This window comes from Apodemus sylvaticus, chromosome 10 (genome assembly GCF_947179515.1).
Source record: "Apodemus sylvaticus chromosome 10, mApoSyl1.1, whole genome shotgun sequence".
NCBI lineage: Eukaryota > Metazoa > Chordata > Mammalia > Rodentia > Muridae > Apodemus > Apodemus sylvaticus.
The window spans coordinates 96,073,728-96,094,745 of record NC_067481.1 but is presented as its reverse complement, the minus strand read 5'-3'; the positions used below and the strand labels follow the sequence as shown (position 1 = coordinate 96,094,745).

The following is a 21,018-nucleotide window of genomic DNA, read 5'->3' as shown; positions in this document are numbered from 1 at the left end:
GAATTTTGTCAAATGCTTTTTCAGCATCCAATGAAATGACCATGTGGTTTTGTTCTTTGAGTTTGTTTATGTAGTGGATTGTATTGATGGATTTCCGTATATTGAACCAACCCTGCATTCCAGGGATAAAGCCTACTTGATCATGGTGGATGATCGTTTTGATGTGTTCTTGGATTCGGTTGGCAAGGATTTTATTGAGTATTTTTGCATCGATGTTCATAAGGGAAATTGGTCTGAAGTTCTCTGTCTTTGTTGGATCTTTGTGTGGCTTTGGTATCAGCGTAATTGTGGCTTCGTAGAAGGAATTGGGTAGTGTTCCTTCTGTTTCTATTTTGTGGAATAGTTTGAAGAGTATTGGTGTTAACTCTACTTTGAAGGTCTGGTAGAATTCTGCACTGAAGCCATCTGGTCCTGTGCTTTTTTTGGTTGGAAGACTTTCTATGACTCCTTCTATTTCTTTAGGCATTATGGGACTGTTTAGATGGTCTAGTTGGTCCTGATTTAATTTTGGTATTTGGTATCTGTCAAGGAAATTGTCCATTTCCTCCAGATTCTCCAGTTGTGTTGAGTATAGGCTCTTGTAGTAGGATCTGATGATTTTTTGGATTTCCTCAGTTTCCGTTGTTATGTCTCCCTTTTCATTTCTAAGTTTGTTAATTTGGATACTTTCTTTGTGCCCTTTGGTCATTCTGGCTAAGGGTTTATCTATCTTGTTGATTTTCTCAAAGAACCAGCTCCTGGTTTTGTTGATTTTTTGTATGGTTCTCTTTGTTTCTACTTGATTGATTTCGGCCCTGAGTTTGATGATTTCCTGCCTTCTACTCCTCCTGGGCGAAATAGCTTCTTTTTGTTCCAGGGCTTTCAGGTGTGTCATTAAGCTGGTAATGTATGCTCTCTCCATTTTCTTTTTGGAGGCACTCAGGGCTATGAGTTTTCCTCTTAGCACTGCTTTCATTGTGTCCCATAGATTTGGTATGTTGTGTTTTCATTTTCATTGTGTTCTAAAAAGTCTTTAATTTCTTTCTTTATTTCTTCCTTGACCAAGGTATCATTGAGTAGAGTATTGTTCAGTTTCCACGTGTATGTGGGCTTTCTGTTGTTTCTGTTGCTATTGAAGACCACTTTTACTCCATAGTGATCAGATAGGAGGCATGGGATTAGTTCGATCTTCTTATATTTGTTGAGGTCTGTCTTGTGACCAATTATATGGTCGATTTTGGAGAAGGTACCATGAGGTGCTGAGAAAAAGGTATATTCTTTTGTTTTAGGATAGAATGTTCTATATATATCTGTTAAATCTAATTGGTCCAAAGCTTCAATTAGTTTCATTGTGTCCCTGTTTAGTTTCTGTTTTCCTGATCGGTCCATTGAGGAAAGTGCAGTGTTGAAGTCACCCACAATTATTGTGTTAGGTGCAATGTGTGCTTTTAGTTTTAATAAAGTTTCTTTTACGAAAGAGGGTGCCCTTGCATTTGGGGCATAGATGTTCAGGATTGACAGTTCTTCTTTTTGTATTTTTCCTTTGACCAGCAAGAAGTGTCCCTCAGGGTCTCTTTTGATGACTTTGGGTTGAAAGTCAATTTTATCTGATATTAAAATGGCTACTCCAGCTTGTTTCCTGAGACCATTTGCTTGTAAAATTGTCTTCCAGCCTTTTACTCTAAGGTAGTGTTTGTCTTTGACCCTGAGGTGTGTTTCCTGTAAGCAGCAAAATGTAGGGTCCTGTTTACGTATCCATTCAGTTAGTCTGTGTCTTTTTATTGGGGCATTAAGTCCATTGATGTTAAGAGATATTAAGGAATAGTGATTGTTACTTCCTATCATTTTTGACGTTATTTTTTAAATTTGAATGCTTAACTTCTTTTGGGTTTGATGAAAGGTTACTATCTTGCTTTTTCCAGGGTAAAGTTTCCCTCCTTGTATTGGTGTTGTCCTCCTATTATCCTTTTTAGGGCCGGGTTTGTGGATAGATATTGGGTAAACTTGATTTTGTCATGAAATATCTTAGTTTCTCCATCTATGGTGATTGAGAGTTTTGCTGGATATAGTAGTTTTGGTTGGCATTTGTGTTCTCTTAGAGTCTGCATGAGATCTGCCCAGGACCTTCTAGCCTTCATAGTCTCAGGTGAAAAGTCTGCTGTGATTCTGATAGGTCTTCCTTTATATGTTACTTGGCCTTTTTTAGCCTTGAATTCTTGAATCTCTCACTTTCATCTTGTAAGTGCTACAGTTACAGATGTACATCACTACACCAGATCTCTTAGTTTTATTTTTACTGATGTTTTGATAAAATATCTTAAGAAAATAGGGTGAAATGCTTATTCTAGGTCCCAGGCTATGGTATACTCCTCACTGTGGGGAAGGTGTGGAGGCAGCGGCATGAGAGAAGTAGTCATATAATGGACACAGTCTAGAAACATAGAGCCATGTATGAAAGCAGCTCAGCTCTGTCTTCATTCACAGCATCTAGGAGCCCACCAGGGAATGGTGCCTGGATAGTAGATGCTCCCTCCCACCTAAATGAATGTAACACAAGCTGACTCCCCCTGCAGGCCCAGAGGCTCTTCTTTCAGGTGATTCTGTCAGGATGGAAATCAACACTGTTACCTTCAGCTTATTCTAGGCAGGGAACCCAACGCAGTGCCTCCTCAAAGTTAGACAAGCACTCTACCAATTGGTCCAAAGTTTCAATTAGTTTTACTGTGTCCCTGTTTAGTTTCTGCTTTCCTGATTGGTCCATTGAGGAGAGTGGAGTGTTGAAGTCCCCAGTTCCTTCTATGAAGCCACAATTACGCTGATACCACACAAAGATCCAACAAAGAAAGAAAACTTCAGACCAATCTCCCTTATGAACATCGATGCAAAAATACTCAATAAAATTCTTGCCAACCGAATCCAAGAACACATCAAAACGATCATCCACCATGATCAAGTAGGCTTTATCCCAGGGATGCAGGGTTGGTTCAATATATGGAAATCCATCAATGCAATCCACTACATAAACAAACTCAAAGAAAAAAAACCACATGGTCATTTCACTGGATGCTGAAAAAGCATTTGACAAAATTCAGCATCCTTTCATGCTTAAAGTCTTGGAAAGAACAGGAATTCAAGGCCCATACCTAAACATCGTTAAAGCAATATACAGCAAACCGATAGCCAGCATCAAACTAAATGGAGAGAAACTTGAAGCAATCCCACTAAAATCAGGGACTAGACAGGGCTGCCCCCTTTCTCCTTATCTTTTCAATACTGTACTTGAGGTACTAGCTCGGGCAAGTAGACAACATAAAGAGGTCAAAGGGATACAAATTGGAAAGGAAGAAGTCAAACTATCATTATTTGCAGATGACATGATAGTCTACCTAAGTGACCCAAAAAAACTCCACTAGAGAACTCCTACAGCTGCTAAACAACTTCAGCAAAGTGGCAGGTTATAAAATCAACTCAAGCATATCAGTGGCCTTCCTATACTCAAAGGATAAGCAGGCTGAGAAAGAAATTAGGGAAATGACCCCCTTCACAATAGCCACAAACAGTATAAATTACCTTGGGGTGACTCTTACCAAACATGTGAAAGATCTGCATGACAAGAACTTCAAGACTCTGAAGAAGGAAATGGAAGAAGACCTCAAAAATGGGAAAACCTCCCATGCTCATGGATCGGCAGGATCAATATAGTTAAAATGGCCATTTTGCCAAAAGCAATATACAGATTCAATGCAATACCCATCAAAATCCCAACTCAATTCTTCACAGAGTTAGAAAGAGCAATTATCAAATTCATCAGGAATAACAAAAAACCCAGGATAGCTAAAACTATTCTCAGCAACAAAAGAAATTCTGGGGGAATCAGTATCCCTGACCTCAAGCAATACTACAGAGCAATAGTGTTAAAAACTGCATGGTATTGGTACAGTGACAGGCAGGCAGATCAATGGAACAGGATTGAAGATCCAGAAATGAACCCACACACCTATGGCCACTTGGTCCTTGACAAAGGGGCTGAAAACATCCAATGGAAAAAAGATAGCCTTTTCAACAAATGGTGCTGGTTCAACTGGAGGTCAGCATGCAGAAGAATGCGAATTGATCCATCCTTGTCTCCTTGTACTAAGCTCAAATCCAAATGAATCAAGGACCTCCACATAAAGCCAGACACTCTGAAGCTAATAGAAAAGAAATTGGGGAAGACCCTTGAGGACATCAGTACATGGAGAAAGTTTCTGAACAGAACACCAATAGCGTATGCTCTAAGATCAAGAATTGACAAATGGGACCTCATAAAATTACAAAGTTTCTGTAAGGCAAAGGACATCATCAAAAGGACAAATCAGCAACCAACAAATTGGGAAAAGATCTTCCCGAACCCTACATCAGATAGAGGGCTAATATCCAATATATATAAAGAACTCAAGAAGTTAGACTCCAGAAAACCAAACAACCCTATTAAAAAATGGGGTACAGAGTTAAACAAAGAATTCTCACCTGAAGAACTTCGGATGGCGGAGAAGCATCTTAAAAAATGCTCAACTTCATTAGTCATTAGGGAAATGCAAATCAAAACAACCCTAAGATTTCACCTTACACCCGTCAGAATGGCTAAGATTAAAAATTCAGGAGACAGCAGGTGTTGGTAAGGATGTGGAGAAAGAGGAACACTCCTCCACTGCTGGTGGGGTTGCAAATTGGTACAACCACTCTGGAAATCAGTCTGGCAGTTCCTCCAAAAACTGGGCACCTCACTTCCAGAAGATCCTGCTATACCACTCCTGGGCATATACCCAAAAGATTCCCCAGCATGTAATAAGGAAACATGTTCCACTCTGTTCATAGCAGCCCTATTTATAATTGCCAGAAGTTGGAAAGAACCCAGGTATCCCTCAACAGAAGAGTGGATGCAAAAAATGTGGTATATCTATACAATTCAGCCATTAGAAACAATGAATTCATGAAATTCTTAGGCAAATGGATGGATCTGGAGAACATCATACTAAGTCAGGTAACCCAGACTCAAAAGATGAATCATGGTATGCACTCACTAATAAGTGGATATTAACCTAGAAAACTGGAATAACCAAAACATAATCCACACATCAAATGAGGTACACGAAGAACGGAGGAGTGGCCCCTTGTTCTGGAAAGACTCAGTGAAGCAGTATAGAGCAAAATCAGAACAGGGAAGTGGGAAGGGTTGGGTGGGAAAACATGGGGAGGGAAGGGGACTGATGGGACTTTCGGGGAGTGGGGGTCCAGAAAAGGGGAAATCATTTGAAATGTAAATAAATATATCAATAAATTAAAAAAAAAACTGGAGACCTAAAAAAAAAAAAAAAAAAAAAAAGAACAAGAGCTGCTTTTGTAGACAACCCAGGTGAGGGTGGTTTGCGACCACCTGTTACTCCAGCTCCAGGATGTCTATCGCCCTCTTGTGTCCACCATGAGTACCTGCTCTCATGTGGGCATGTGGCTCTCCTCACATTATTAAAAATAAAATACATCATTAGTCATTAGGGAAATGCAGATCAAAACAACACTGAGATTTCACCTTACACCAGTCAGAATGCCTAAGGTCAAAAACTCAGGAGACAGCAGGTGTTGGCGAGGATGTGGAGAAAGAGGAACACTCCTCCACTGCTGGTGGGGCTGTAAGATGGTACAACCACTGTGGAAATCAGTCTGGAGGTTCCTCAGAAAACTGGACATGAGACTTCCAGAGGACCCTGCTATACCTCTCCTGGGCATATACCCAATGGATTCCTGTGCATGCAATAAAGACACATGCTCCATTATGTTCATAGCAGCCTTATTTATAATAGCCAGAAGCTGGAAAGAACCCAGATGCCCCTCAAAGGAGGAATGGATATAGAAAGTGTGGTATATTTACACAATGGAATACTACTCAGCAATTAGAAACAATGAATTCACAAAAATTTTAGGCAAATGGTTTGATCTGGAAAATATCATCCTAAGTGAGGTAACCCAATCACAAAAGAATATACATGGAATGCAATCTCTGATAAGTGGATATTAATTAGCCCAGAAGCCCTGAATACCCAAGGCACAAATTGTGTAACAAATGACTCCCATGTAGAAGTATGGAGAGGGTCCTGATCCTAGAAAGGATTGATCTAGCATGGGAAGGGAATATAAGGACAGAGAAAAAGGAGGGAGGTGATTGGAGAAGGGACGGAGAGAAGAAGGTTTATGGGACATATGGGGAGGGGGGATCCGGGAAAGGGGAAATCATTTTGAATGTAAACAAAGAATATAGAAAATAAAAATATTAAAAAAAAAGAAAAGAATGGACTGGGGCTGGAGAGAAGGCTCAGAGGTTAAGAAAACTGGCTGCTCTTCCAAAGTCCCGAGTTCAATTCCCAGCAACCACATGGTGGCTCACAAACATCTGTAAAGGTATCTGATGCCCTCTTCTGGTGTGTCTGGAAATAACAACAGTGTACTCATATAAATAAAATAAATCTCAAAAAATAGATATGAGTTAGAAAAAAAAGGCTGGAGAGATGGCTCAGTGGTTAAGAGCACCAACTGCTCTTCCAGAGGTCCTGTGTTCAAATCCCAGCAACAACATGGTGACTCACAACCATCTGCAATGGGATCTGATGTCCTCTTCTGGTGTGTCTGAAGACAGCTACAGTGTACTTGCATACATTAAATAAATAAATAAATAAATAAATAAATAAATAAATAGAATAAACACTAAACGTTTTACCTAGTGAGGCATGAGTAACGACATGATGTGAGTCTGCGCCTGCCTCTCTCAGGTGCTGGTCTATGAAGGGACTGTTTGGGAGGTAGGAATTGTCAGCTCATCCCAGCATAGACAAACCAGGGTGAGGGAGTCATGTGTCCCCACAGGCCATCCCACCTGGTCCTGGACCCTCATGCCACCTAGCTTGAAGGATGTCCTTCATGGACAGATCCTCTGAGTCCCAAACACTGGAGCCACCACAGGTCCCTGTAGGAGGCCCATTGCCTTTGGTCTGAGGGACCTGGTGTCCTATTTCCTTTGTCACCTAGTTCCCTGCATAGCTCTGGACACCCTGGATTCCAGGTCTGCTGGTCAGGATGAAATTCCACCTGTGCATCCCTGTGTCCTCCAATCGACCAATGACATGTGTGGCCTTTGTCCAGATAGAAGGGTAGAGGGAGGTCACAGTCTGGTCTTGGTGACCCTTTTCAAAATTTCTGGGGTCTCCTGTATACCAGGCTCATTGCTGTGGACCCCAGTGGCAATTCTTCTTCCAATCTCCACACCTAGGAAGTGAATATTATTGTGTATGTGAACAGCAGAGGGCTGTAAGTCCTGTAACTCTACTCTGTGTGTGGCTGGAGGGATGTTTGTCAGTTGGGAACAGGAGTTGTCCTCATAGAATTAGCTCTAGAAAACCAAAGATATGAGAGAGAGAAAGAGAGAGAGAGAATACTGACACAAAACTGAAATCCCTCATATCCAGGCACAGCCCCCTCCCATGTTAAGAGCTCAGGAAAGGAAGTAAACTGATCACATCTGCAGCAAGGGAGGCAGTGTTGTTGCACTGAATTAAAATGCGGGGATATTTTTAGAGGAGTCCAATGATATACTCATCCTACTCTGGTAAACATCACTGCACGTGCTGTAGCACATATGTGCCTCAGTATACAGCCACAGTTCAGCATCTCTCAATTTAGTACCCAGTGATGCCCAACAATGCACAGAAACCACTGCTCTGGAAACAGTGCGGCCTCTTCCCAGGATTCCCCAGGAGCCTGTCAGCAGGAAGCTGCCTCAAGCCTCAGTATCCCTAGGATCTTAAAACAATCCTGGTGAAATGGAGGAGACTGCACAGATGCCTGATAAGGGTGCTGGACGAGGTGGACCCTGCCAGCCCAGCACTCGGGACACTGAGGTAGGATGGTCATAAATTGGTTGTCAGCTTGGGCGCCATAATGAGACTAGATTAACAATACAAAACCTAATAAGGAACCACTGGGGACAGGGGACAGCTGGGACATGTGTCACCTCAGATGAGACAAGCATGTGACTTTGGGTATCAAGTTCAGATTGCAGTGTGCCATGTAGCAGGCCAGGGTGCTTGCATTCTATGTGACACTTACTCGATGTCCTTAACAATCTCCACAGGACCACAGCCAGGGCTGCACGGATGGCTCAGTCAGCAAAGCTGTGTCTTGTAATTATGAGGACTTGAATTTGGGTCCTAAGAACCCATGGGACAGAATGGGGGCGTCTCTCTGGGAGGGGCTGGAAACCTATTGCAATGGAAACCCCCAGGAATCTGTGGGGTGACCCCAGCTGAGACTTGTAACAATATGGGATATGAAGCCTGACCCTGCCATCTGCTCTGTCCTGTGGAGGGATCAGGACACAATCTCAGGCACAAAAGCCTTAATGTACACTTTGTCTGCCTGCAAGATGTGCTGGGGTAAATGTGGTGCAGAAATTGGGGAAATGGCCAACCATGGCTGATCCAGTTGATGTCACAGTTGTGTAGTTTGGTCTTTTTGTGGGATTCCCACAGTGGGCGGGAACAGAGGCCATCTCTGACTCTGCCCTACATTTGGGACCCTTTCCTTCTCTTGGGTTGCACTGGATATGCACAGCTGACTGATATCCAAGGGAGGCCTGCTCTTTTCTGAGGGGAAATGGAGCAAGAGTGGAGGCAAGATGGGGGGGGGAAGGGAGGAAAGGGGGAGGGACAGGGAGGATTAAAGGTCGTCAGGATGTAAAACAAAACAAAAGCAAAGGAACAAGAAAAACCCTGGGCATGGTGGCACCTTAGTGATCCTTTGGCTGGACAGATGGAGACAGAGGACTTCAGGACTCCTGATGAGCCAGCCCAGGCTAATTGAGCAAGCCCCAGGCAAGTGAGAGGCCATGTCATAGTTATTTATTTTTTAAAGAAACCTGTTTTTCCACAAATGTGCACATACACACACACAGACACACACATACACACAGACACTCCCAGACACACACACACACACACACACACACACACACACACGGCAGTGAGAAAGGACAGGCAGCATCAACAACAGTGCAGTATTTCTGACTTTTTTGACTACTGAAGGGAGGTGAAGATACTCTTCCCCAAGGGAGCAGTTTTCTATTGTTTAGACAAATGGAGATCTGTTACCCCAAGATCTCAGCCATGCCTTTAACAGCAGGTTCCAGTCACAGCACACCTACATGCACAGAAACAGTAATGGCCTGAGAATCCCTAATGCAGCCTAAGGTCCCAGGCTGCAGCTGACTGCAACCCTCACAAGGCATTTCAAACAGCAGGAATGGAGCTGACCTGACTGTGGCAGTGTCTGTGGGAAGGTGAGCCTCCAGGACAGTCCACACTGGGCACAGTCATGGGAACTAACTGTCAATCTGACAAGAAAGGATGTCTCTTGTCACCCACAGGTAGGATGGCAGAGTGTGCCTGGCTGAGGGGAAGGGTGCAGGCAGTGCTACATTTCTTGGTTTGTTTGTGGGAAGCCATGCAGTCCTCAGTCCTCTTCCCCCTTTTCTCTGTATGTATGCACATGTCTGTGTGTCCATGTGTCCATGTGAAGGTCAGAGGTCAACCCTAGATGTCATTCCTCACAGCACTATCTTTCTTGGTTTTTTTTTTTTTCTTTATTTGTTCTGCTTTTCCCAGCACTGTGGTTATAACTCACGCTTTTAATCCCAGCACTTGGGAGGCAGGGGAAGAAGGATCTCTATGAGTTCGAGGCCAGCCTGGTCTACAGAGCAAGGACAACCAAGACTACACAGAGAAACCCTATCTTGAAAAACCAAAAATATAAACAAACACCCAAAATGACACACCCTGCCAAAAGAAACCAACCCAACAACAAATCGGGGTGTGCTGGTTTTGTCAAGACCTCACTCATGTCTCTCGTTGCGTTTTTCCAGATCCCTGGGGCTAGTTCTACGGTCATGTCTTATTCCTCCTTATTTTTTCAAATCAGTTCTGGGACCTCACTCCCGTCGTCCTGCTTTACTGACTGTGTTATCTACTGAGTCCTACGTTTATCTTTTGGGTTTTTTTTTCTAATCTGTTTTTTTTCGGAGGCAGGGTTTCATGTAGTTCGGGGTATCCTGGAACTCTCTGTATAGACCAGGCTGGCATGGAACTCATAGAGATCCCCCTGCTATTTCCTCCTGAGTGCTGGAATTAATGGCATGTGCTACCCCCACCCCCTCACCCCCACCCCCACTGCCAGCATCTTAAGATTTTAAGATTACATTAATTTGCTTATTTTTACTGTGATCATGGTGTGTGTGTGTGTGTGTGTGTATAGGTGTAAATGACAAAGACCTTTTCCTGCTGGAACATGCCTTCAACCCCCTATATTTATCTCTTGAAATCTTCCTCCTATTTCCTGGATCCCAAGTGTGGGGTGTGGTTGCTCCTTACCCAGAAGGAATGAACGTGTGTAGAGAGAAATTAAGATGACAGACAGGGTGGTGAGGAGGATCCATCTCACTGTAGCAGCCAAGGCCCACGGCTGGCACCCCAAGGTCCAGCAACATCACCCCGACTCTCCCAGGCACTTCATTTACTTCTCTTGACGCCAGATTAACAACACAACTCATGGCAGCTTTAATGCATTTTATTGAGCCACAGCAGAGAGTGGCCATCTGCACAGTGTAGCTACCAGAGTGGGAGGACATGGGTGGTCAGGGGCTTAGGTAGAGCAGAGTTGGGGCTCAGCATGGGGAGCAGGAGAGGAAAGCAGGGATACCACCCAGGCAGGAAGCAGAATGTTGGGAGCAACAGAGGTCACCCTGGATGCGACTCAGAAGTCCTTGGACACATAGCGGCGGATCCAGTCCAAGTAATAGGTAACTCGGGTGTAGACAGTAGGCCAGTAGCGCCGGGCACAACCCTTTGCCCAGCTCACCACACCTGCCTGCAGCCAGGTGTTTTTTCCCTTGCAGACCAGAGGTCCTCCGGAGTCGCCCTAGAGAGGACACAGGTCAGTACTCTTTTAAAGGCTTGGTGGGGGTGGCAGGGTGAGGGGACAGGAGCTCACCTTGCAGGAGCCACGTCCTTCTTTCCCAGCACACAGCATGTCGTCACGGACAATGCGGACATGGTCACCTGTGCTGAGACCTTTGTGATACATCCTGTCACAGAGGCGGTTTTCTACAATGGGAACTTCCACCTCCATCAAAGGAAATGGTGGCGGCAGTTTTACTGTGGGTGAAAGAAAGACCATCCTGTGACAGGGTCCCAGGTGTCAACTGGGCTGGGCTCAGCTAACCCTGTTCTCTGAGGGTAGTTCTGCTCACAAGTCCCTCTGTGAGTCAGGCCCACTTCATTCAGCTCTGCCAACCTGACTTCTTCCTCCAGGCTGGACCTGAATTTCTGACCTTATTCAGGGAAGGAGGACAGTCCTGAGGGTCTTTAGCACCCCGTTCGGTCAGTGGAAGGCAGGTCAGCATGGCTGGCTCTGGCCTAGGCTGGGTAGAGGATCCCAGTGGAGCCCTGATCTAGGACACTATTCTCAGGCCCCACCTCTGTGTGTGATATTGGATCCACTCTGTGTCCATAGCCAGGGCCTGCCTGCTCATGGCCCTGTCCCCAAAGCTCTAATCTGAGTTGTCAAAAGAAATAAAGCAAGACCCCTCGGAGAAGAGAAATTTGCACTGAAGGTTCCCTATCCAGCCACCCACAATACCTCAGGCCTGGGCCATAGCCCCTGAAGAGCAGGTCACTGACATGGCTTGTGAAATGCCAGTCCCTTAAGTTGTAACCAGTGTCCGGGTATGTGTGTGTGTGTGTGTGTGTGTGTGTGTAACATTGTTGGTAGTGTGGTCTTGCTCTCCCTGAAATACAAGCAGACTGTGGCCCCTTCAGACATAAAGCGTCTGAGATTCGAGGGAACTAATGACTTATCCCAGCTACACTGGGGTCTCCTGGCTTATGGGACCTGAGAGCCTTGTTTTTCTGATGCCTTCGCACTTCCTAGGTCTTCAGATTTCCATCCTACAAGATGGAGGGAAACCCTGTGCTGGGGATGTGGTGTGGCCATTCCCTCTCTTGTCTCTCCTCAGTTGTCTCTACCACATACCTTTTTTTCCAATTCTGCCCCAGCCTGTCACCCAGCACAATGTTCCTGAGGAGAAGGTCATGGAGGTGGGAGGCAGGGAGACAGGGCGGACATTGTTGGAAATGTTCACAGGGTTTGTGAGTTTAAGCAGGGCAATGTCTGCTCCATTCTGGAAGATGTAGAAGTTCGGGTGTGGGATAATTTTGCTCACAGTCAGCAGGTTGTCATGGTCATAGAGGTACTTCTTTTGGAGTGTTACTCTGACCATGTTGGTGCTAAGGATTTTCCTAAAGAGAAGAAACATTCATTTGGTAAATCCTTGTTATTCCAGAAAGCCAGAGATGGTGTGTGATGATCCCATCCTACCCCACTCTCTTCCCCAATGCTTGTCCCACTCTGCCACACCCAGAGAGACTCACGGTCCAACACAGTGTGCCGCCGTGAGCACCCACTGTGGGTGGATGAGGGAGCCGCCACAGGTGTGGTTCCAGTTGGTGCCTTTTTTACGCAGGCTCACCTGCCAGGGCCACCTGTTCTCAGGTGCCTCCTGTCCCCCCACAATGCCCTCTCGTGGCTGAGCTGGACCTGGGAACAAGACAGTGCCGATCTTAGTACCCTGGTCTATGAGCCAAGAGGAACAGGAAGAGAGCCAGGGAGGGCCCAGGGGAGAACTCACCAGGGGCTGCATGCACCAGACTGTACAGGAGGGGCAGTGTCAGCAGCAGTAGCTTCAGCATTTGGACACAGTGAGGAGTAGTGCAGGCCCAGTTGGAGGTGAGGGCTGGGCTAGGCCTATTGGGTTTTGGGGTGCAGAACAAGCCAGGAACCTGGGAGCAGGAAGGTAGGTCCATTCCAGGAGCTTGAGGTCTCTAGTGGCTTGGCCACTCTGCTTCTGGTCTGGTAGAGATCACTGTAGCTGTCTTTGATCTTCTCTACCTAGCCTCAGGTTCCCTCTCCATTTATCCTTCCAGATCAGGGTGGGGCGGGAGGAGGGCATGCCCCTGTCCAATCCAAGCCTGGAGGAAATGGGGGACTCACACTCAAGGTCAAGTGTCTGGGCCACAAAGGGGCACTGTCAACCCTCTGCTATGTTAGACCCAGATCTGTGGTAAACCCTGTCCTGTGGCCTCTGCGCCCTGTCTGCTGGTCAGGACCTTCTGGTTATTTTGTCTTGTGTGCTCCAGAGCAGAATCAACACGGAAAGGGGGATGGCAGAGAGGCCACCAGCCTCCCCTCAGGCACTTGCCACCCTGTACTTCTTCCTGGCTGACCACTCTCTTCTTTAAGCACTCTACTCTGTGACTCTCCTTGACCTACTGATGATCAGCAACTCTGTCCTCAGGTCTCCTGGCTGCAGAAGCCCGTGTGTGGGACCAGAAATCTCTGTGATCTGTGCTTGGGGACGTTGGGACTTCTGTTCCTCACTCCCCTGTCTGGGGAGCCCAATGCCTCTGTCTCCTGGTGAGTTCTCTCCTGAATCCTTTATGTAGTCCCAGGCTCAGAGTCCTGTTCCAGATACCGTGGGGTTATGTCAGATTGTCGATTTGCCAGAAGTCTCCCTGATGCCCGGCGTCTGATGACCCTACTTGCTTCAAAAGACCTTGGCTCAGGAGAGTAGTTGTTAGGCATCGTTGGGGGCCGCACTGTCTCAGTCTGCTGGTTCCCATCCCAGGTCAGCATGCGGTTCTACAACCTGAAGCACAGCATATGGGAACACAACTGTGGGCGTCTCTCATCCACCCTCAGTGGGTGCTATCTGCTGCCCACTGCATACAGTCATGAGTGGGGTCACGAGTTCTCTTGCTTGAGAGCAGATGGGTGTTGGGAGGTGAGTGGAACTTGGTGAGGTACTTGCCTTCCTGCGGGAGGCAGGATTTCTGACACCCTCCTGATCACGACGTCTGTTCTGACTGATCCTTAAGTGTCTGCTGGTAATGATTTTCACTACTCCTCAGGCCCTCTGAGGGGTTCATTGTCCTGTCTCCCAGGACAAAGATGGAAGCCTTTGACTTTAGAGTCCAAGTTGGACAGCTGAGGCTCTATGAAAACAATCAGCCGGTGAAGGTGGCCAAGGTCATCTGCTATCCCATGTTTAGTGACAAGCTGTCTGCAGCCGGGGAGGCAGACATTAGTCTGCTGAAACTAGATACCCCAGTTGTGCTGTCTGAGCATGTCCACCATGTTTTCCTCCCTGCTGCCTCCCAGAGGATCTCCTCAAAGAAGACCTGCTGGGTGGCTGGCTGGGGTGTCATCGAGAACCACAGTGGGTACTGGGAAGACACTGTGTCCTTTGCCAGAACTGGCAGGAAGAGGCAGAAGCCTCCAGCTTTGGTCCTCACTGGCTTTTCTCCACAGGGCCACTGCCTCCGCCCTATCACCTGAAGGAAGTAGAGGCCCCCATTGTGGACAATCATGACTGTGAGCAGTAGTAGTACATGACCAATTCTTCCTCAGACAACACTACCAGGATGATCAAAGATGACATGCTTTGTGCTGGGATGGAGGGCCGTGACTCCTGTCAGGTAACAGCCTGACCTGTCCTCTCTCCTCTCTGCTTTGTTTTTGAGACAGGGTCTCACACCATCGTCCAGGCTAGCCTTGAACTCTAAGAAATCCTCAGGCCTTAACCTCCCAAGTGTAAGTGTTAGGATTATAGGCATGCACTGTCATGATTGGCCGGACTATACTCTTTAAGTGAGTGAATTGTATGTCACGGAAATCACATTTCAGCAAAGCTATCAGAAATAATAAACTGAAAAGAATTATTAATTTTTTTTGAGACAGAATCTAGCTATGTAGCTCTGGCTGGCCTGGAACTCACTATGTAGACCAGGCAGGTCTCAGACTCACAGAGATCTGCATGAGTGCTCGGATTAAAGGAGTCCACCACCACTCCTGACCATCAGCACTTTTTTATTTTAGATGTGCAAGTGTGTGTGTTTGTATGTGTGTGTGTGTGTTTGTGTGTGTCTGTGTCTCTGTGAGTATGTGTCTGTGTGAGTGTTGTTTGTGTGTGTCTGTGTGTGTCTTTTTGAGTGTGAGTGTATGTGTGAGTGTGTGTATTTGAGTGTGCACCAGCATGTGGAGGTCAGAGGACAAACACAGCTGTTGTTCCTCAGGTGCTGTCCACCTAATGTTCTGAGATAGGGTTTTTCCCTGGCCTGGAATTCACTGATTATGTTAGCCTGGCTGTCCAGCAGGCTTTAGGAATCTTTCTGTTTCCATCTTCAACCAGGAATACAAACATCTGACTTTGTTCCTCATTCTTTCAAGGCAGACACTTTATCAACTGAGCTATCACCCCAAGCCAAGCCCACTATTCTTCTGGTAGATAAACTCTACCGCCAATTGTGATGAAACTCTTGGTAAATTTGTGGGATCTCACCAAACCCACAGCAAACGTGCTGTCTGAGGGTGGACCATCAAAACTAGGAAGGTGAAGGGCAGATGAGAGCAGCTGCCTCCCTGCATCCACCAGCATGAGTATCTGGATGGCAGCCTAACTGGGAAATAAGCAAAAGGTGTAAAGAGTCCAAGGAGGAGATGGATTCACCCTCCACATTGGCAGACACAGGCGGCCGTCCACACAGCTTGCCTCGGAGTGACTATGGCCACTGTTAGAGACCCAGGGCTGCAGGAGGATGCTTTTTTCAGAAGTCATTGCTAGCACAAGACTCAACACATTAAATAAACATAACTTCTTGACACTGGTAATGACAACGTAGGCAAGAAGGCAGAGTAGAAGAGCATTCCAGTTAAAGAGACTAAAAATCACCTAGAAAAATACCTCATAAAACAAGTGTGCAGTTTTTTGTTTTTGTTTTTGTTTTTTTGTTTTTTGTTTTATAATTTGAAGCAAGTTCTCCCTCTCTATAGCTTAGAGTGGTCTCAGTTTCAAAGTCCTTTTAAATGCTGGGATTATAGGCATGAGCTACTACTCCAATGCTTATATGCACTTGTAGAAAAACTTAATCAACTGAGTACAAGGATGTAGAATTATGTGTGTCAGAGGCATGTGGCCACAAATGGGGACATTGACACGCCATGTTCAGGAGATCCCAGCAAAACACTAACAAAGATTTCTGAGAAGCACAACAATGTGGTTGTGGTAGTTATTGTTTGGTTGTTGTGTGCTTATTTGTTTGTTTGTTTTGAGACAGGGTCTCAGTGTGTGGTTCTGGCTGGCCTGAAACTCACTATAAACAATTTACATGTCAAATAATGCCCAAGAAGAAGGAAGGAGAGGCCCCTTGTCCTGGAAAGACTCACTGTAGCAATGTAGGGCAATACCTGGACAGGGAAGAAGGAAGGGGGTTAATTGGGGAACTGGGGGAGGGAAGAGGGCTTATGAGACTTTCAGGGAGGCGAATTCCAGGAAAGGGGAAATCCTTTGAAATGTAAATAAAGAATATATCGAATAAAAAATAAATTAAAAAAAAGCCTGGGCTGGCTTTACAACTCAGCCATCTTCCTGCAAATGCCTCATGAGTGCTGGGATTAAAGTCATGAGCGACCACACCCAGATAACCTTAAAATTTTTATTATAGACTTCTGGAGGTAGAAGTTTTCATTAAATTCTTGATTATAGGAGAATGAATGCTTGGCTGTAAGAATCACCAGTGGGCTGGGGATGGAGCTCAGTTGGCAGAGAGCTTCCCCAGGGTTCAATCCCAACACTGCATAAAACAGCATGGCGGTGCAGGCCTGTAATACCAGCACTCAGGAGGCGGAGGCAGGTGGATCAGAAATTCAAAGTCATCTTTGGCTGTCAAATCCAAGACTGTGTGAGACCCTGTCTCAAAACAGGAATAAAGAGGGCATCAGTATTGGATCAGAAAATCCCTAGGACTCACAGGGATGGAGCTCAGGGCTTGGATACTTGTCTAGCATGGATCAGACCTTGGGTTTAGTCTTCAGCACCACAACAACAAAAGAAAAGAGGCAAGCAACTCCTTGGGTAAAAGGTACTTTGTTGAAACAAAAATCTGGGGTAATTCAAAGTGCTAACCTGTATTTAGCATTGATTCAAAGCATCTTTCTTTCCTTCAGATTTTTCTTCCATTTTATGTGTCTAAGTGTTTTGTCTGGATTATATATGTGCACCACATGTGTGCCTGGCCAGAGAGGGCAAAAGAGGATGTCAGTTCCTCAGCAACTGGAGACAGAGGGTTGTGAGCCACCTTGTGGGCGCTGGGAAACCACCCACTCACAATGTCAATGTGTGCATGCTCTCAGTGCTGTGCTGTCTCCCCGTCCCATCTGTTTTTCTTGGGATGGAATTATGTGTAGCCTAGGCAGGCCTGTGATTGACTGCCCAGCCTAGGATGACGTTGATTTTCAGATCTTCCTGCTCTGCCTCTGCAGTGCTCAGGATCACAGACTTACACCATGCTCAGACTCTACAGGGCAAGGAGCAGAACTTAGGACTACATGCATGCTGGCAAGTACCACTACCCCAGCTACATCCCTGGCCATCTCTCCGTGGTAAGCACCTTATTTTAAGATGAAGGAAAGTGGGCTGCTTAGGACACAAAAGGTGTCTCCATCACAAGCTAGAGGATAAAAATGTTTTCAAAGTTTAGGAGCCTACAGTTGCTTTCAAAGAAAAGCACAAAAAAAAAAAAAAAAAAAAAAAAAAACAAAAAAACAAAAAAACAAACCCAAGCATCCATGAGAGTCTGTTCTCTGACCTCAGGGCAGTGTGACTCTCCTAAATATGTCATTAACAATTGTGTCTGTTCCAATATTTGTAAAGGAAAATTGCTTTCTTTCCTTAGCTCACAAGCATTAGTCACCAGCAGTTTGTCAACTGATTTATACAAACAAACTTTCTGCCCTCACTGTCCTGCACAGTAGTGGCTCTGTAGGCCTCGTCTTACCTAAGCTAGTGGTCCTGTACTGTGCCTGTTTGGGAGCCAAAAGCACGTAACAGTTCGGCCAGGTTTCAGTGACTAGCACTCTGTGGAGTCTTAGATAGCAAGAACCAGAAATTGCCAAGGCTTCTGATGAGCTAACGAATCAGTTCAGGGCTTTGAAAAGTACCTCAGTTGAACCATGTATGGTGGTTCATACATAAAACCCTAGCATTCAAGAAGCTCAGACAGAAAGGGGCCATGAATTCAAGGCAGCCTGGGCTGCAGAGATCCTGTCTCAAAACTATAAAGATGCTGAAAGTAACTAAACCAATAATAATGCTTCGTCTTGATCACCTAGAGGAAACAGCAGCCTCTTTGGGGATGTGTGCAGCTTGTCACCTCTATGGGCTGCCCTAAGGGAACTTGGTGATGATTCCCTGGAGGCCATTAACCTCTGATTTGTATGTCCTACCCAAGCTGAACTCTAGGCAGGCTGCCTGGGAAGTCCCAGGCACAGCAGCCAGGGTTCACACTGGCCAGCTCCTCATGGGCCTCTGAACAGATCTGAAGGATAAAGAATAGTGAGTGAGGCCCTGTGTAGAGTCAGGTTCAAGTTCCCTGGGTACTGGAAGGAACACACCTCAAAGGCATGGGGTTTTCACCAAGCTTAGCACCCATGGGCTTCATGACAGAGTATCTTGGAATTGGCTCATCTCTGATGACTGTGGGGTAAAATATATTCCCAATTGTGGCATGTATCCTGGACAAGTAGCAGGAGACCCACAAACTCACTCTTGAGGGTTTCCACTGTCATGTTCTGCACCCCACCAAATCATGTTCTGTTATAAATCACACATCCTGTGTGAAATCTAAAACAAAAGCAACAAACCAATACAAAACAAAACCAAAAACAAGGTAAACCTAGGTACCTATGCCTGTGGGAGGCCTGCAAAATGACATTAAAAACTGGAGAGACCTGGAAAGACATGCAGCCATCTGGACAAACCAAAATAATCTCATTAGCCTCTCACAACTCAAACATAAATTTCAGATACATCAAAGGGTTTTTTCTTTTTGAAACCCTGTGTGCTCCCTACAGCACCATGACCATGGAAGACATTGAGTAACACAGGAGCACTGTAGAGCTTCTCTGGGTGACAGGCTAAGAATGCTGTTCCCAGCCTTTCCTGCAGGCTAGCCTCTCCTGAAGATTACATCACCTAATGGAAGCTGGATTTTAGGTAGGTTGAACACAAGGCTGTGGAGAGAGCTCAGCTGTGGGGTGCGGGCTAAAGATAGTCAAGGCTCTCAAGAAAACATAGTCCCCCTAACCAGAGGAGTGATGAGAAAAGCCAAGGCTGGGCTTAGCTCTATTTGATTGGTCTCAGCTGTATCATGGTCACTGGGGTATTGGGGGAGGTCCCCTGTTGAGTATTCCTTCCCTTCAGAGACTTAAACAATGTCTTTCCCCTCCTCCAAAATATGGTTCTACTGAAGTTATCCCCAGAGATAATGTTAGTTTATTGGGCTTCCTTAGAGGACGGGTGACCCCAAAGCAGCAGCAGGAAGTCTTCATCCAGCGTGGGGATGATGGATTGTTCCAGGATTGATGTCCTTCTCTATGAACCCCCTAAACATCTAGCACCCCCAGATCCAGAGATCATGAATCATTAGTGCAGAGCAACATTGAAAATGGCCATTCTCAGAGCCAGATGGTTCTGACACATGCCTTTAATCTAACACTCAAGAGGCTAAGGCAGTTGAATCTTTGACCTGGAGGGTAGCCTGATCTACAGAGTGAGTTCCAAGAGAGCCAGAGCTACACCATAAAACCCGGTATCTAAAACGAAACAAAAACTGTATTCTAGTTTCATTTTTGTTGCTATGATCCCAACAAGGCAACTTTGAGCAGAAATGGTTTATTTGGCTCACGACTCCAGATCACAATCCATTATTGCAATGAAGTCAGTGCAGGAATTCAAGGCATCACATCCACAGACAAGAGCAAGAGGATAAAGATAACTGTGTGATAACTTGTGATCCCTTGTTCTGGTTCTCAGCTAGCTGGCTCCTCTCTTCGAAGTTCAGGAGCCTCTGCCTAGGGAATAGTGCTGTTCACAGTGTGTGGGGTCTTCCATACCAGTTATCACCAAAACAACACCTATTAGAAATGCCCATAGACCAACCTGATCTAGATAATTCCACTCTTCCCTGTTTGTTCTAAGTTGTGTCACTGTGGATGTTTGAGTAAGAATGGCCCCAGAGTCTCATATATTTGAGGGCTTGGTCACCAGGTAGTGGCATAATTTGAAAGCATTGGGAGGTGTAGTGGCCTTGTTGGAGGAAATGTGTCTCTAGGGTGGGCTTTGAGGCTTCCAAAAGCACATTCCCTACCCAGAGTCTCATTCTTCCTATGGCCTGTGGATCTGAATCCAGATGTAGAGCTGTCAATTGCTTCTCCAGCACCATATCTACCTGCATGTCACCATGCTCTCCACAACAATGACAGTGAATTAAAACTCTGAAACTGTAAGCAAGGCCCTCTGAAATGCTTTCCTTTATAAGAGTTGTCACGGTTATGGTGTCTCTTTACAGCAACAGAACAATGACTAAACCAGTCACACTGACAAAACTAATGAGCCTACTTCTCCCCTTGCCATCTTGATACCCAAACACATCATTTTATGCCACAACTTTCCAAAGTCTCATCTCTTAATATGAAATAAAATATGTCCAACTCCAAAAGTCTCCAGAGACTCTCAACTGTGAGATTATCTTCAGTAGGTGGAGGAGCATATGCTGCACTAGAGGCTTCATATTGACCCGTGTCTTCTCAGCATTCTTTGCAGGGATTGGACCCTGCCACAAGGTGTCAAGCCTCAGATGCTTTCCATGACCTCTCCTTGGATTTTTAATGCCTGAAAACCAGTACCACCAGAACGATGCTTGCAACACTGCTACGTTTAGCTAGGGGATCAGTCACAGATAATCTGATGGAGACGATTTGTTCAGAAGAGCATGTTCTACCAGCTAGCTACCACCTAGCTTCCATGTCCATGTCCATGTTGGCCCTCACTTCCACCTTGCCAGTTAG

At 45.6% G+C, this 21,018-nt stretch overlaps 1 protein-coding gene across 8 annotated transcripts in view; it reads right to left on the bottom strand.

The window, feature by feature from the left end:
• The window catches only part of LOC127693938 (tryptase-like), a 127,692-nt gene that overhangs the window by 36,049 nt on the left and 70,625 nt on the right, over positions 1–21,018 (bottom strand). For 3 of the 8 annotated variants that reach the window (XM_052195249.1, XM_052195248.1, XM_052195243.1), the window contains exon 6: positions 10,611–10,858. The exons of 1 other annotated variant lie outside the window; for it this stretch is intronic. In XM_052195249.1, the coding sequence (XP_052051209.1) occupies positions 10,813–10,858 (46 nt within the window). In that variant the 3' untranslated portion in view covers positions 10,611–10,812. Of the gene's footprint in view, positions 1–10,610; positions 10,978–11,049; positions 11,214–12,090; positions 12,357–12,488; positions 12,655–12,745; positions 13,018–21,018 lie in introns of those variants that run through there. 4 more of the 8 variants (XM_052195246.1, XM_052195250.1, XR_007979766.1 and 1 more) reach the window with 4 other exon arrangements.